At 44.0% G+C, this 17461-nt stretch overlaps 1 protein-coding gene across 3 annotated transcripts in view; it reads left to right on the top strand.

Annotated features, from left to right (window-relative positions):
* The window catches only part of PSME4 (proteasome activator subunit 4), a 220677-nt gene that overhangs the window by 192318 nt on the left and 10898 nt on the right, over positions 1-17461 (top strand). For all 3 annotated transcript variants that reach the window (XM_054022245.1, XM_054022244.1, XM_054022246.1), the window contains one exon: positions 16477-16639. In XM_054022245.1, coding sequence (XP_053878220.1) covers positions 16477-16639 — 163 coding nt within the window. The remainder of the gene's footprint in view (positions 1-16476; positions 16640-17461) is intronic.

Here is a 17461-nt window from a genome sequence, read left to right as displayed (position 1 = left end):
GATTTATTTGGGCATAAGCTTTCGTGCATCTGAAGAAGTGAGGTTTTTTACCTACGAAAGCTTATGCCCAAATAAATCTGTTAGTCTTTAAGGTGCCACTGGACTCCTTGATGTACCTGTGTATATTCATTCACATCAGCTGATTATAGTGACAAAAGTAAGTTTTTACTACATTTGACTTAAGTTGGCAATCCTGGCTCTGCAGTATTATGAGCAAGTGAACTGGACTCTGTGTAGGCTCATACATCAGAAGTAAGTTCCTATTGCAGAACCAAATTCTGCCCTCAGTTCTGAATGTCTTCAGTAGGGTAGTACAGATATAATTTGAAGATAATGGAGTTGCACACATCTGAGGGCAGAATTTGTCTTGCAGAACTGTTATTACTGATGTGATGCATGAGTAATTTAAAAAACAAAAACAAAAAACCCAAGCCTGACTCAGATTCTAGGTTGAGTCTGCAGGACTGACTGTTAGAAAAAACATTTTTTTACTTTTAAATGGAAGGCACTGAAATATAGAAACATAACTTCACAATGGCCTTTTTATAAAGTTTATTTTCAGAGTAGAAATACACTTTAAATATCTTCCATTTATCACCACTATTGAAGTAATTTTTAGTTTTGTGTCTTTGAGAGATTATCAGTGTTACTAGGATTTTCCAGAAGTATAGTCGGACTGAGGCCATGTCTACACTACAAAGTTAAGTTGACATCGAGCCTCTGATTTAAGCAAGTTGATCTTGCGTGTCAGCACTACGCTCATTGTGTCGGTGGAGTGCATCCTCACTAGCAGGGTTTGTATCAACGCACGGAGCACTGCACTGTGGGTAGCTATCCAACAGTGCACATAGCTAAGTGGAATTTTGGGTTGGGCTTGCAATGCCTTATGAGACCAAAACATTGGCGCAGTTGGTTATGGGAACATGGCATTAGCCTCCCATGATGCACTTACGTCCCTCCCTGAAATCAGCGGCAAACAAACCAAGCCTTTTTCGCAAGCCTGAGTTACCTGCGCAGATGCCATAGCATGATAAGCATAGACCCTGCTCAGTTGTACACTGTGGTTGTGAGCATTACAAACACCTTGCATCTTATCATGCAGTATTTACATAGCCGATATAGGAACCGCCACACGGAGCAGTGTGATGCCACGCAACCAGCCCTGCTGAAAGACATAGAGCAGAGCAATTCACAGTTGCTGGTGACAGTCACGCGACACCTTGACAGGGTTGAGTGCCACTTCTGGACCCAGGAAACAAGCACTGACTGGTGGGGCCACATTGTTATGCAGCTATGGGAAGACGAGCAGTGGCTGCAGAACTTTTGATTGTGTAAGGCCACGTTCCAGGATCTGTGTGAAGAGCTTTCGTCAGCCCTGAAGCGCAGCAATACTAAAATGAGTTGCTCTGACAGTGGAGAAGCGAATGGCGATAGCTGTGTGGAAACTTGCAATGCCCCACTGCTACCAGTCAGTGGGGCATCAATTTGGAGTGGATAAATCTACCGTGTGATCTGTTGTGATCCAAGTTTGCAGGGCCATTAACAGACTTCTGCTAAGAAAGATAGTGACTCTGGGCAACATGCAGGATGTAGTGGATCGTTTTTCCACGATGGGGTTCCCTAACTGCGGTGGGGTGATAGACAGAATGCATATCCCTATGTTGGCACCAGACCACCTTCCCAAAGAGTACATAAGGTGAAAGGGGGACTTCTCAATGGTGTTACAAGAGCTGGTGGATCACGGGTTGTTTCACCGACTTCAACATGGGATAGTCGGGAAAGGTGCATGACGCACTTATCTTTAGGAACACAGATCTGTTCAGAAAATTGCAAGCAGAGACTTTCTTTCCAGACTGCAAAATAACCATTGGTGATGTTGAAATGCCAATCGTGATCCTGGGAGATCCAGCCTACTCCTTATTCCCATGGTTTATGAAGCCGTACACAGGCAGCCTGGACAGTGATAAGGACCGATTCAATCATAGGCTGAACAAGTGCAGAATGGTGATCAAATGTGCCTTTGGACATTTAAAGGTCACTGGTGTTGTTTGCTTACTAGGTTAGACCTCAGTGAAAGCAATTTCCCCATTGTTATTGCTGCCTGCTACATGCTCCATAATATCTGTGAAACAAAGTGAGAAAAGTTTCTGCCGGGGCGGGGGTTGATGCAGATTGCCTGGCAGCCAATTTTGAGCAGCCAGACACCAGGGCAATAAGAAGAGCACATCGAGGGGCTTTGCGTCTCCATGAGGCTTTGAAAACCAGTTTCAGCAATGAGCCAGAGTAATGTGACACTTATCTATGTTGTTTCTTACCAGACTGTCCCATCCATTGCATTTTGTCCCCTGTAAACTCCACCCCCACCAACCACCGTGTTTTGAATGAAGAAAGAGCTTTTTCTCGTCAATCCGTTAAGTTTTATTATGCACACAAACACAGAGAGACAGCTAAGAAAAGTAAGATAACCTGGGCAAAAGGGCTGATAACACTGTGGGGGGAGAAACAAGGAAAGCTTGCTTACAGATGCACTGCAATAACAATCAAAGGTGTGGGAATGGGCGCCTTCTGATCCTTGTATCTTCCCCTGGTGTTGAGTGCCATGGATACCGAACTCCCCACCCCTCCCGCCTCATAGGACGGTTTGGGGAGGAGGATGTAGACCTGGGCGCTGATGGCAGCAAGTTCAGCATAGGGACTCTAGCATGCATCTGCCTTTCTTGAACCTCAACATGTCTGATTGCTCCTCCTTAATCTGCAGCATCTCTTTCTGTGTGGCACACTCTTGTTCCCTGCATGCTCTCCTGTCCTTCCTGTCCATGTCCAGGTTCTCAGACAGTGTAGTCATCCATGCTCTGAGCTCCGTCTTGTCACTCTCAGAGGTGTGCATTAACTCATTGAACATGTCCGCCCAAGTCTTCTTTTTCTGCCTTGTAATCTGGGAAAGTCTTTGTCACGGTGTGGAGGATGCGCCGATGGACAAGGTTTCAGCTGCAAGGAATGCAAAGCACTAGGGTAGTATTGACAAGGCATACATTGTTTCTGGTGCAAGGTTAATTTTTTTTATTAAAAAAATACCCCTCAGTACACGCTCTTGCAAGAGTCGGTTTGCTGCTCTAGCCATGGTGAGTACGGCCATGAGGAATGGGCGAGAGGTCTTGTGCAGCTGCTTTTGTGACACATCCTTGGGATCACAGGGTGAAACTTGAGAAAAGTCTCCTTTCCCTTAGCAACCTGGATGGTGCTTGAGGACAGGCACCAGTGTAGAGCTCCCCAAATAGTTTGTTTTTTACAAAAGCGACACTGGGGGGAAGGGAGACAAACAGGAAACCACTACACACACACGTTTTTCCCCCAATGCTGCTTGCAATACGTGGTGATCCCTTCCAACCACAACCACAGCACATTTGGGAAAGCATTGTTGTGTGAACCAGATTTCACCGAGGGGGTGGGAGGAGGGATAGTGAATTACTTGTTGAATTGTTTGCACTTAAGGGCTAGCATTGAAAACTTCCCCTGTCTCCCCTCGGTGACCCTATGCAATATCACTTTCCTGAGGGTAATGGAGGCAGCAAGGGAGCAGATGCTGCAATCATCTGGGTACAAACCTGGTCCTTATGCTGCAATGCTGTGTGCTGCAATGATGCCAACAGAGTTAATACTGGAGTGGTGTGGGAAAGTGTCCTACTGTGGTGGATGAAATAAGGCAGCCTTTCCCAGAAACCTCCTGCAAAGGATTGCAGAGTACAGTACCTCCATGAAAGCTTCCTAGAGATCTCCATGGAGGATTCCCGGGCCATCCCTCTGCACACAAACAGTCTTTGTCAGAGAGCACTCTCTGCATAGCTGGAGTGGCCACCGATACCCACTACACCTACTTTTTTGTTCAGATTAAACATAAAAAATAATAATATGTAACCCCTACAGTTTGATTGGCAAAGTGTAGTCACCAGAGTTGCCTTCCCTGGTATTATGCTCTGCCATTTGGTCCCGTGAAGGAATGGACTCCAGGGTTAAAAACATTCTTGGCCATCAGAGAGAATAGATCCTCCACTTGCCTGCCTCACATTCTCCTCCTCCTCCACTTCCCTGTCAACAATGTCCTCCTCGTTGTTGCTTGAGGTCGCGTGGGGCTCCTGGGAGGTATCCATGGAGCGTTTTGGGGTAGTGATGGGGTCGCTGCTGAGAATCACGTGCAGCTCCTCATAAAAGCAGCATGTCTGTGGGGAAGAACCAGAATGAGTGTTCGTCTCTCTTGTCTTCTGGTACGCTTGTCGAAGCTCCTTTATTTTCACGCAGTACTGCTGCGTTTCCCTGGTGTAGCCCTTCTCCCCCATGTTCCGCGCAATCTTGGCATAGATGTCAGCGTTTCTTCTGCTGGATCAGAGCTCTGCCTGCACAGACTCTTCTTCCCACACAGCAATAAGATCCACCACCCCCTGTGTACTCCATGCTGAAGTGCATTTGCAGCCTTGAGTCTCCAGGAGCTCTCCACACGATGTCTCCATGCTGATCAAACAGGAAATGAAAATTCAAAAGTTCCTGGGGCTTTAACTCCTGGAAGCCAATTCATTCAAATTACACAACGCAGTGTCTACGCTATCTCCATGTCGACGTGTGGATGTCGAATCAAGCACTACACCTCTCACAGAGGTGGAGCACAGAAGTTGATTTTATGGGCCCCGGCGAAAGGGACTGGGTAGTGTAGACATAAATTATTAGATCGACTTAACACAGCTTATGTTGACCTAAGTTTGTATTGTAGACCAGGCCTGAGTCAAATCTGGTCAAAGGACTGAATTTTCAGACTCAAAATTAATTTTCTTTCTTCAAGTGCTTGCTCATGACCATTCCAGTTAGGTGTATGCTCACCCCGAGCACCGCTGCTGGAAAGTTTTTTCTCTCAGTGGTATCCGTTTTGTCAGCTCTGGTGCCTCCTGGAGTCGCGCCCTCATATCGCTGGTATATAGGGCCTGGCCACACCCTCAGTTCCTTCTTACTGCCCGTGACAGTCGCTGGAACTGCTGCTTGTCCTTGCGTTTTTCCTGCAAGTACCTCTCACAGTCGACTTTGTTGATTATATATAAATAGTTCTTTATCTTGAGTTTCAGTTAGTTAGTAGCGGACCCTGCTTAGCGGGGTTAGCCCTTCCCCGGCACCGGGTATGCCTCGGTCCCCGTGGTTCAAGCTTGTGTGTCTTGCCATAAGCCGATGCTGGTTAGTGACTTGCATTCCAGCTGCCTCAAGTGTCTAAGGGAGGTTCATGTTCAGGAGAGTTGTAGGATTTGCAAGAGCTTCAGACCCAGAATGAAGAAGGACAGGGACGCTAGAATCAAGTTCCTCCTTATAGAGGCAGCGCTTGGTCCCCCTTCGGAGCTGAGTCATGTTGACCGAACATTGAATACTTTCACTTCAGTATGAAGTGCCCTGTCGTCTCTAAGGGAGATACAGTGCTATTCCACTATGGGCTGAGACTCCTAGCATTGACACTCCTCTCCAGTGCCAAGGAAGACAACTCTGGCACAGAACTCTCTACACTGCTCTCCATCCCAATGCCAAGTAAGAATCAGAGAGAAACTGGCCTGGGAGCATTCCCCAACCTCAAGGTCTGCAGGGCATATTGATGCTAACAGAGTGCGACTCATGCCCGGCCATTCGGAGACACCAACAGTGCGTGAGGTACTGTTGACTCCAGCCCGGGAAGGGCACCATTGAATCCAGCACCTTTGGACTCTCCGCCAAGAGTGAGTTATCGGAGTTCGACAGCCCTGGTGCTACCATCCACACCGGAGGCTTTTGAGACAGTGAGGGAGTTAATGTCAGTCCCAGTACCACAATCTCCCACCATTTGGGAGCTAACACTAGCAGCACCAGAGACGAGGGCCGCTGCAACACCGAGACCCCAGGTGCCATCAAAGGGCAAGCTAGCCATGATATCACGGCATCAGTCACCTCCCTCCCGGCATCGTTCTCCCGCAGGAGCAGACACCACTCCAATCGGCAATACCCAATGGCTGAGATGAGTCAGAGTATCCCGCCAACATCCTGGCCACCAGTGCAGTGGTAGATGCCACTATAGTGGCCATTCTGGAATCTCTGGACTTTTCAACCAGTCCAGGGTCCACAGTCCCAGAGGTCCTACTCTGTTGTATCAGAGTAAAGAGCTCCCGCACCACCTACCTTGGAGCAAGACCAAGCATTGGTGCCAAGCCTGGTACCGAACTGCAAAACCCAGCACCACAGGACCCAGCCACTGCAGAGGGCAAGGAACAAGGCCCCTACCGATACAGGCATCCTCCTCCTCCTCCCCCAATGAGTTGGTGGCGGGGACAAGTATGGCGCCTTCCCAGGACCACTACAGGGTATACCAGGAGCTCCTCAGGAGCGTAGCCCGGTGTAGCAGATCTCTGACTCTTTCCATGCCCTGGTAGACATCTTAGCAGCTTCAGGGTCATCGCGGGTGTCTCTGCCTTGGAACGATACCATTTTGGACCCCATCAAGGCCTTATGGCAGATTCCTGCATTCCTCCAACCTACTGCAAAGAGGACGGAGAGAAAGTACTTTGTCCCTCCCAAAGGGTATGAATTTCTGTACACACATGCCCCACCGGGCTTGTTGGTTGTTTCGGTGGTAAATGAGCGTGAGCAGCAAGGGCCGACTCCCAAGGCCAAAGATGCCAAAAAACTAGACCTTTTTGGCAGGAAGGTGTACTCAGCTGGCGGCCTCCAGCTCAGCAAGCCTTCCTGAGCCAATATGATTTCAACTCCTGGAGTGCAATAGCGAAATTCAAGGCGCTTATGCCTCAGGAGTCATGAGGCGAGTTCTCAGCCCTAGATTTAGAGGGGAAATCGGTGGCAAGGAAGTCACCTTCAGGCAGCTTTGGATGTGGCAGACTCTTCAGCCCAATCCATGGCTTCAGCTGTGATCATGAGAAGAAGCTCATGGCTTCAGTCCTTGGGGTTGCCCTGTGAGGTGCAGCAGACTGTGCAGGACCTTCCGTTTGAAGGCAAGTTGCTCTTTTCTGAGCAAACGGACTTGAAGTTGCATAGTCTGAAAGACTCCGGAGCCACCCTGAAATCCCTGGGGTTGCATATATCGGCTCCTGCCAGGAAGCACTCTAAGCCTCAATCGACAGCCCCCTTCTACCAACCACAGCAGAGACAAGACTATAGCAGGAGGTGGAGTAGAGGCTATAAGAGAAGTCCTCTGTCCCAGTCCTAGTCTGTCCCGGTGCCTGCCTCCCTCTTCCTCCTCCCGCGCCCCCCTCCCCTGCGCCCTCCCGAGACAATCTGCAGGGTCTAAGCAGGACTTTTGATGGGATGTACCAGGACAATATGTGGATCTGATTTCTCCTATATTTGTGGACCGGTTAGAAGCACGCCTGTAATCCTATCCGGCGTGAGCCCGCATTACCTCAAATCTCTGGGTGCTACGCACGATAGAACTGGGATATACCCTTCAAGTCAATTGTTCACCTCCTTCCCACTCTCCCTTCCCGTCCCTCTTCAAGGACCTTCTCACAAGCCACTTCTGGCCCATAAGGTGCAGTCGCTTCTAAGGGTGGGAGCAGTGGAAGAGGTTCCACTGGAGCAAAAAGGGGGTCAGGGGTTCTACTACATTTGAACTGCTGGCAATGTGCTCTCTGCTCTATCTGTTCTGGAAGGTGTCCTCCCTGGCCACCATTACTTCAGCCAGAAGGGTCTCAAGATCCAAGCCCTTACTTCAGAACCACTATACACAGTCTTTTTCAAGGACAAGATGCAGCTGTGGCCCCATGTGGTCTTCCTGCCAAAGGTGGTCTAACAATTCCATAGTAACCAGGATATCTTCCTATCCTATTCGTTATAAGAAGCCACATGCTAACAGGGAGGAACAGACACTCCATGCGCTGGATGTTAGGCATGCACTAGCGTTTTACATAGAAAGGACTAAACCCTTTTGGAAATCCACTCAGCTCTTTATAGCCATTGCAGAGTGAAAGGCCGGCCAGTCTCAGCACACAGAATCTCATGGTAGATCACTTCCTGTATCCGCACATGCTACAACCTAGCAAAGGTCCCAGCTCTTCCACTGACAGCCCTTTCTACAAGAGCCTCAAGCATCATCGGCTGCGTTCATGGCCCAAGTTCTGATTCAGGACATTTGTAGGGCAGCGACATAGTCGTCAGTCCACACTTTTGCATCCCACTATGCCATCACCCTGTAAGCTAAAGACAATGTGGGTTTCGGCCAAGCAGTGTTACAGTCAGTGTGCCGATGAACTCCAAACGTTCCACTGGTGCAGCTGCTTGGGAGTCACCTACATTGGAATGGACATGAGCAAGCACTCTAGAAAAAACGGTTATTAGCCTTCTGTAACTACTGTTCTTCGAGATGTGTTGCTCAATGTCCATTCCAAACCTCCCCTCCCCCCCCCATCCTTTTGTTGGAGTTAGCTGGCAAGAAGGAACTGAGGGGGCAGCAGGTCGGTGGGACCCTATATACCACCGCTATGAGGTGTGACTCCAGGGGGCACCAGAGCCAACCCAACCGATACCGCTGAGGGGAAAACTTTCCGGCAGCGGTGTTTGGAGCAAGTAGACACCTACATTGGAATGGACATGAGCAACACATCTTGAACAACAGTTACAGAAAGTTAGTAACAGTTTTTTTTCAAGTTCCTAAGTAACTTAAATCATCCAGCTTAAAAGCCAGATGTTGATTTGAGAAAACATAGCATCTCATTGGAGAACAGATAGGCCATCAGTATTCTGACCATCAAAGCAGTATTCTGTATGTTAGAAATGTTGAGCAATTTGGCTTCTAGGAAACTACTAATGCTCAGGATGCACAAATCAAAGAAAGTCAAACTCAAATGGTGATTTTCATGTATGTGTGCTCTTGAGAGCACTAGTGGGCATGAATGTGAGGTGCATTACAAAGAGTGTTCATGGGAACCACAAGTGTTTATCAGCAGGGCTTCTAATTTGTGAAATTCTTCTTCTCAGTAAAGCTTTTTAAATTAACATTATACCAATAATGTATTGGTTATATTAAAAAGCGTTCTATGAAATCACATGGGTGATGTGTAATATATAATTTACAATGCAGAATCATAGTGAGAAATGTTAATGTTTCAGCCAGAACTGAGCCCTTTCACCTCTGGTCCCCAAATACCACTTCGTTCTGTCTCTTATTTGCAAAGGACAAATTATCCATAATGCCTAACTAAAAGTTCATTTTCATGTAACATGTTTCTCTTCCTGGAAGGGCAAGAGGATGCTCTTGTGTAAAATCTGTTTAAAATGGGGGTCAAAAGTCTCACTATTATGAAAATCTAAGCTGTGAAAGGTGAATTGCAAGTAATTTTTAAAACATAAATATAGAATTAATATTTCAAATTGTGTGAGATTGCACCTTATATTTAAAGAACAGCACTTTAACCCTCTGCTCCCAGTGCACTGGCTCCATTCTCCAGCAGGTTTCTTCGATGTCACTACATGTTATAGTATTACAGTAAAACAAGAGCTGTGAGCCTATATAACTTGTTATCCTTACTAATCAAAGCATTCATCACATAATCCCACGTTTACATAATTTACAAAAATTGCTGTTCACTTTTAATAGTTAAATAGATTTGCAAATAATTAGATAAAACATATGTCCTTGAACTGCGAGATAGAAATCAGCAAAAGCTATTTTGTGTAATAATCTCTTGCAATCATGTTGTTACCATGGAAACCTTACTTTACTGTAGCAGTAATCTTGCTTTTTCATTATAAGAATTGGCAAGTTCCAGTATGTTTCAGTAATTACCATAGCATTGCTTTCATCGTGTTATGTTTAATGAGAAGGTGATTTCAGTATAGAACCTCATTTCTAATAGTCTGTATACCTTGTCTCTCTGTTCTGGGCTGAAACGTGACAGACAAGTTCTTAGTTCTGAAGTGGATTTTCAGGTTATTTTAAGTAAAAATGCTAAAATTTTTGGTTTTCCCCGCCACTTCTTTTGCCTCTCTCTTAATGGACTTTTTAAATGTCTAGTATTTCTGATGGGTTCCTCAGGAATCACTTCCACAGTTCTCAGCCCAGCCCTCATGTTTGCAGTTTTGTTGTAGCTGTGTTGGTCCCAGCACATGAGAGAGACAAGGTGGATGAGGTAATATCTTTTTTTGGACCAACTTCTGTTGCTTGAAGGGACAAACTTTCAGGCTTCATAGAGCTCTTCCTCAGGTCTGGAAAAGGAATCTAGCATGTCCAAGCTAAATGCAAGGTGGGACAGACTTAGCATAAGCACTTTGTAGATGACCACTTAAAATGAAATGGGCAATTAACACCTCTGCAGTGCAGGACAATGGCGGGTACATAGGCAGCAGGGTGTGTTACAAGTTGTTGTAATGGGCCATAAAACCCATGTCCTAGGCTTTGTCTATACTACACAGTTCTGTTGACAAAAGTCAGGTTTTGTCGTCAAAGCAGTGGAGGTATGCACACTACAGTGCTACTTCTGCTGACAAAGCTCTCTTGTTTTGCCCAAAAAATAAAACCACCTTGACAAGAGGCGTAGAACTTTTTGCGACAAAGTTACATCAACAAAGTGCCAGTGTAGATACCCCACTTGTTTATGTTGCTGTAAATGACCTCCAGAAGATATCCCACAATGCCTAACCTGACCATTCTCATTAGGAGTTCGAACTCTGCTGCCCTACACCCAGGTACATAGGCATCCGCCCCTTCCCCTTTAAAGGCCAGGGAATTTTTGAAATTCCACTTCCTGTTTGCTTAGTGTGGACAGCTCCATGAAGCAAATGCTCTCCCGCTTGGAGCACACCTGAATTGCTGGATTTGCTGGCACTGTGGCGAGAGGAGGCTGTGCAGTCCCAGCTCCGCTCCAGTCATAGGAACTTTGATACCTATGGGCAGATTTCTCGTGGCTTGTTGGATAAGAGCTACGAACGGGACACACATCGGTGCTGTGTGAAGATAAAGTAGCTGAGGCAGGTGTACCAGAAGGCAAGGGAGGCAAACCATCGCTCTGGTGCTGCACCGAAGGCCTGCCACTTCTATAAGGAGCTGGGTGTCACCTCAGCAGCGACCCCACCTTCATTGCCAAGAGACCTGGGGATACTGTGGGGGGGCGGGGGGGACTGGAGACAGCGGACAGCAGACTCAACCCTAAGGACAAAGTGGTGGACAAGGGGGTCGAATTGGATGACAAGATGGGACAGTTGACAGGGTTGTCTAGTACCATGGTGAGCCAGGACCTCTTCTCCACCCAGGGACAGTGAGAAAGTGATTGATATGTTAAGAGAGGTGTATTTTACAATAATGATTCTTTGCTGTGTGTGAACTAACAATCATACTTCTGTAGAAGCACAAGAAACAATACACAGATGTGATATTCACAAATCGGCAGAGCGCCTCTGCCAGATAAGGAAGTGACCAAGGCGGAGCAGAGAGGACATGATCCAAGGGGTGCTTCAATCCTCAGAAGCCATAAAAAGAGAACGCAGGGAGTGGAGAGAGACCCGGAAGGAAAAATTTAAAATGGAAAGGCAGGACAGAAAGAAGAGTGAGGAGTGCATTGTAAAGGACCAGGAGCGGATGATAAAAGCGATGAAGGAGCAAACAGAGATGTTGAAGTCCCTAATCACTCTCCAGGCAGAACACATGCATGCTTCCCTCCCACCTCAGCTGATACAGAACTGCTTTCCATGCCTTCCCCAAACTCCTCCCTTGCAACTTCCCGGAACATCTCAGTACCCCATTCACGCCACCCCCATCGGTCAGCTTCCAAAATGATAGCTGGACTTACACACAGCTACGAAAGTCTATACTGCCCTTCATTGTTATCAGCCTTCCCACCAAGCCTTTCATGTGTGTTGTTAATTGGTATTTAATAAAAACAAACTCTCTGAAAGATAACCAATCTTTATTTGTCTCCTACATGTGGTGGTTGCTGTTGTTAATGATACATAGTGGTGATCATTTGCTGACTACAAATCCCAGTCAGGAATTATCACAATTTTCATGCAAGTCAGCAAGTTAACAAAGCATGGCAGAGTGCTGTATAGAAAGACTTACATAACTAGAGCTCATTATCAAAATACCGCCTCAAAACCTCTCTGATTCGAATAGCCCCCAGTTGTGCCCCTCTAATAGCGCTGGTATCTGTCTGCTCCATTCTGGGGGAAACTTTTCACCCTTAGCCTCACAAATATTATGGACCATCAGCACGCTGCTATGACCATGGGAATGTTTTCCTCGTTTTGGTATAACCTGGCATAAAGTCAGCACGAGTGTATTTTTTAGTCTGCCAAAGGCGCATTCCACAGTCCACTGTGTTCAGCTGCTCCATGAATGCCAGAAGTAATCTGATGGTGGTTCTTTCCATGACACACAGCAGGTCAGGCAACTCTGATTCCTGTTCAGATTGGGTGCTTATGATATACTGCATGACTATCTGCAGTGTATTCATAACAGTGACCACAACAGTAGAGAGTGGCGCGGGATCATCCTTTCACACAAAGATGGTGGGTGCACAATAAACAGGCCATTGAAAAATGCCGCAAAATGCAGTCGGAAGCCCGTGAATGCTGGGACAGAAAGAACTGCATCATGGGACGAACCACTCCGCTGTCCCACAACTCCTAGCTGCAGAAGGTGTCAAGTAGGACCGTGCACTGCTCTCCTTGTCGATGCTGCAGTACCAAGTGTGGATGCACTCTGCTGACAGAAGGAGCATAGTGTAAACATGCACAAGCAATTTAATAATTCCCATTTTGATTGTTGGCTTAACTTGCGTCGACAAAACTCTGTAGTGCAGACAAGGACCGAGATGGTCTCTCTGTGAAACTTGAAAGCTTGTCCCTTCCACCAACAGAAGTTGGTCGAATAAAAGATATTACCTCATCCACCATATTTTTTTTAGGTATCATGGTAGATGACCAAAGGAGCATAAACTCTAGTGTAATACCATGGCTCAGGATCCTTGGAAGGATCCTTGGAGAAATATAGAGTAAAAGTAGGGAGGTGATATTGCCTGTAGCGTTGATGAGACCACTACTGAAATACTATATCCACTTCTGGTGTCCACACTTAAAAAGGATGTTGGGAAAAGTTGAAAAGGATTCAGGGAAGAGCTACAAGAATTATCTGAGGTCTGGAAAATACATCTTACAATGAGAAGCTAAAGGACTTCAGTCTATAGTTTATTGAAGAGAAGCTTAAACATGACTTGATCATGGTTTCAAAGTACCCACAAGGAGAAAATATCTGGATTCTTTAATCTAGTAGACAAAGGTATTTTTAAAAAAAAAATCTATTGACTAGAAAGCTGAAGTTAGCTTAAAAAAAAAACGAAGTTCAGCACAGATTTTTCAGTGAGGGCAATGAACCATTGGAACATCTTATCAAGGGATTCAGAATAGCAGCCGTGTTAGTCTATCCGCAAAAAGAACAGGAATACTTGTGGCACCTTAGAGACTAACAAATTTATTAGAGCATAAGCTTTCGTATGCATCCGAAGAAGTGGGCTGTCGCCCACGAAAGCTTATGCTCTAATAAATTTGTTAGTCTCTAAGGTGCCACAAGTACTCCTGTTCTTTTTATCAAGGGATGTGGTAGGTTATCTATCCCTTGAAGTTCTTGATTGTAATTTTCAACTGATTTTAGTTCAATCACAGGTAATTAGGCTTGATATATGAATTAGCGTTTGGAGTTCTACTGCCTGTGTTATGTAGGAGATCAAACTAGATCAGTATCATGGTCCATTTTTAAAGACTGCTCAAGACAGTCTGCCGGCCTAGGCAAAAGTTCAGTCTGCCATCCCCCTCCTAGTCTCAGAACAGAAGTTCTCAACTGGGGTAAGGGGGCGTGCAGTGAGCCCAGCCGCACCTCCATCGTGACGGAGGGACAGCTAGGCCAAATTTGAGTTAATGGCATTGTAACCTGACATGCGGTGTTGCAGTTCCAATCAGGTTGGCCCTGGTTTCCCTAGGCAGAATATGCTGCCCTAGGCAGCTGCCTAGTTTGTTTATAACTTATCCATTCTGGTATTAAAATCTGTGAAATTGAAACATCTAGTCTGGGTAAATGGTCCCTTAAAGGGTTAAGATGTTTCGTTAGTTGTTCATGGAGTCAGTGTTAAAACAGCTGTTAAATGAACCAAAACACATAAAAAGTACATAATTTATTCTAAGACAACATTGAATCTAATTTATAGTGTTTTTAATGGGACTTAAATTTTCTCAGTCCTGATCTGCTTTAGGAAACTGTCAAAATGGCAGCTTCATACTTTGCTTCTTTTTTTGTACTTTATATACTGTAAAAGTATATAGTGAAATGTATGGCTTAAAATCTTTGTTACAATTTCCCTTTTAAGAAACTTGAGTGTCCTAGCTTCTTACAGCAAATAGAGCATTGAGAGTACTTCACTAAAACTTTTCATTGTGGTCTGAATTTTTTGTTATAATTTTCAGTATGTCATTAAACACTTATTACTTACTTTTAGAACAAGAAAGCCAACTGCTACAGTTTGACTCGTCTACAAAAAAGTGTAGTTAAAAAATCCTGATGCATGGGAAAGTATTCCACTGAATATGTTTCTACTCTGTAGCTTTTAGATCATCATATAGGCCTGATGGCTTATAAATCCTTAACTATGTGAGATGTTAATGGGTATTGCAGTATATATGTATAAAATTATACCTTATTAATGTAATTTTTAAGGACTTTGTTTCTAGGTGTTTCTTGCAGCAAAATATTACCATTAGTAAGATTGATCTGACAATATTGAAAATGGATTCTAATACAGTGAACAGTGATGTAAATGATTAGTTAACTAGTGAGCCTGCTCACTTTACAGCCAGGCTTCCACCTATTCTGGGACTTGCATTAGCACTTCATGTTTCATTTAATAGCTTAGTACTTAAAAGGCTTATAAATTGCTGATAAACAGTACTGGCAGACGATTTCACTTCATACTTTACACTACTAATAACAAGGATCACATTTGAATAATATGCTGTGGAAATGTAAATAGAAGGAAGTCTCAAGAGCCTATTGTTAACTTACTATGTTTAATTATTACAGCACTTGCTGCTATACTTTATTGCTTTGTGGAGGTTCAGAACATTATGTTCAAGGATATAATTTATTATAATCTGCTACATTGGATTCAGAGCGTTGGTAGGTGTTTGTACTCTAGATAGATGTGCGTTCTGTTTAGTGTAAGTGTAACAGTATGTACTTATCAGTAAATGAGGCAACTGCTGCCAACATTTTAATAAGCTAATTGGGCTTTCAAATTTTTAAATGTTAAAATGTTCTTATGGTCAGCCCATACACCTTGGTTTTTAATAGCAATGGGCCTATTACGACAGGACCAAATTTGAGATGACAAGGCAGAACCTGTGTTTCTACAATTTATTAATTTTGTGTGTGTATTTCACTGATTTTAATAGCCTGTTAGGAGTGATGTAGTAACACTGAGTAGGCGTAGCTGTTTTTGTAAGCAAACAGTAATTTAATTGTCTTCAAATATAATTAAACCCGGTGAAATTATAAAAAAGATTGTAGCATTGTGAATTTGTGGATAATTAGTTGAAATTGATTTGGCTTGTACTTTTGGTAACTTAGTTACAAAAGAGCGGTGCATGTCTCTATCGTATCTATTTTTACAAGCCAGTTTACTGATGGATTGACCAAGGCTCAAGGCAGTAAAATGAATACTGGAAGGCTACAGAACTGAGTCAGTGACTGCACACTACTGACATGATATTATTGCCTAATAACCCAACGTTGCTTATAAATATCAGCAAGAGTTACAGCATTATGAAGAGTATTGTGGTAATTCAGTCTTAATACAGGGGGGGCCTGGTAAATTTCCCAAGATTCAACTAGGATAATGGATATCATGAATATAAAAATTCTTAAACTTGCATACCTCCAAGATGTTCATCCTATGCTGGGATTATAAAGGTTTCATATGTAGCAAGGAAAGAAATGAAACACTTTGCATAAAGGTATAGTTTCCCCTATGTAAACTGACCTTAGTGTACCGATTTCATTAATGGAGAAAGCAGGTATCTCTATAATAGTTGTATTATTTATATATTTTCTATAAAATCACAGTAGCATTATTATAAATTGTTCTGGATTATATATTTATCACACATGACTATTTTTCAAAATTCAAAATCAGTTGCTGTTTTAGCTTACAACACAAGTTTGACACAGACGTGGATCACTAATTTTGTCTACCTGTGTAAAGACAGTTTTAAAATTGTAAATGAATATTGTTTATTGCTTTATATGTGACATTTTAATATACTAATTGTATTTAATGGTCTACTAAGATGAGGTGATAAAAACTTGAAAGACCTTTCTCAAGCTCGGTATAGCAATGTAATCTAACTGATAAGTCCAAAGAGCAGTAATAAAAGTCAGCCATGAATGTTTGCTGTAGTAATTGATGTAGCTGATGTTTCTGCTCCTAGGTGAGAGAAATGGCTGCTACCACACTGAGTGGTCTGCTACAGTGCAACTTCCTCACTATGGATAGCCCTGTGCAGGCTCACTTTGAACAGCTCTGCAAGACAAGACTACCAAAAAAGAGAAAGCGAGACCTTGGCACAGTGGTGGATACCATTCCTTCTGCAGGTAAAGACACTGCCTCAGAGAAGCAAACTGTAAATTAAAAAACTGGTTCAGTTACTTTATTTACATCATCCTTAGACAACTCAGATGGCTAGAATAGGCCCTGCAGTTAAGGAGGAATCTTCAAGCAATATACATAAAGAAACAGATCTGATGTGTATGCAAATATTTATAATACTTAAATGTTTATAAACCATCATGACAAAATATTTTTGTTTATACATTTGACTTTTTTCCTGTATGTTTGTATTGCTCCTAACACAATGGGGTCCCAATCCCAATTAGGTATTTTGAGTGCTGATACAGTACAAATGTTAAATAACAATATACTACTACAGAGCAGGGTTATATGGCTAGATTAATAGGTTTTTGTGGTTTATTCTTATACCTAGGGTGTACTGCTTACCAGTCTCCATGAAAGTACATGTATTCAGAGACTTGTCAAAGAGGAAGTGGTTATTTTACCAGTGAGTGTAGTTCTTTGAGGGTTGTCTTAGCAGTCACACTCCTCATCCACCTTCACCTGTGAGGCACCGGAGAAAGGAACTAAGTTAGAGCTTGCCCTCCCTAGAACTTTCAGTGGCATTAGACTGTATTTACATGAGCCCCAATAGGAACAGTTTACCAGAAAGTTACAGAAAACTGATGTAGACATTTTTTAGTCCACTGAGTGTAGATATGCAGAGGCAGCCCTTGAACTGGTAAATAACCTCTCCTTTTTGATTCTTCACAAGAGCCTGTAATGGATAGAAGAGGTGGAAATTAAGAATTCCCCTAGTATGGATGTTAGTTGCACTTTACTGCTCATGACAATTTACATTTAAT

This window comes from Malaclemys terrapin, chromosome 3, assembly GCF_027887155.1.
Source record: "Malaclemys terrapin pileata isolate rMalTer1 chromosome 3, rMalTer1.hap1, whole genome shotgun sequence".
NCBI classification, from domain to species: domain Eukaryota; kingdom Metazoa; phylum Chordata; order Testudines; family Emydidae; genus Malaclemys; species Malaclemys terrapin.
Note: the sequence above shows the minus strand (reverse complement) of the source record. Positions and strands in the feature narration are given on the sequence as shown.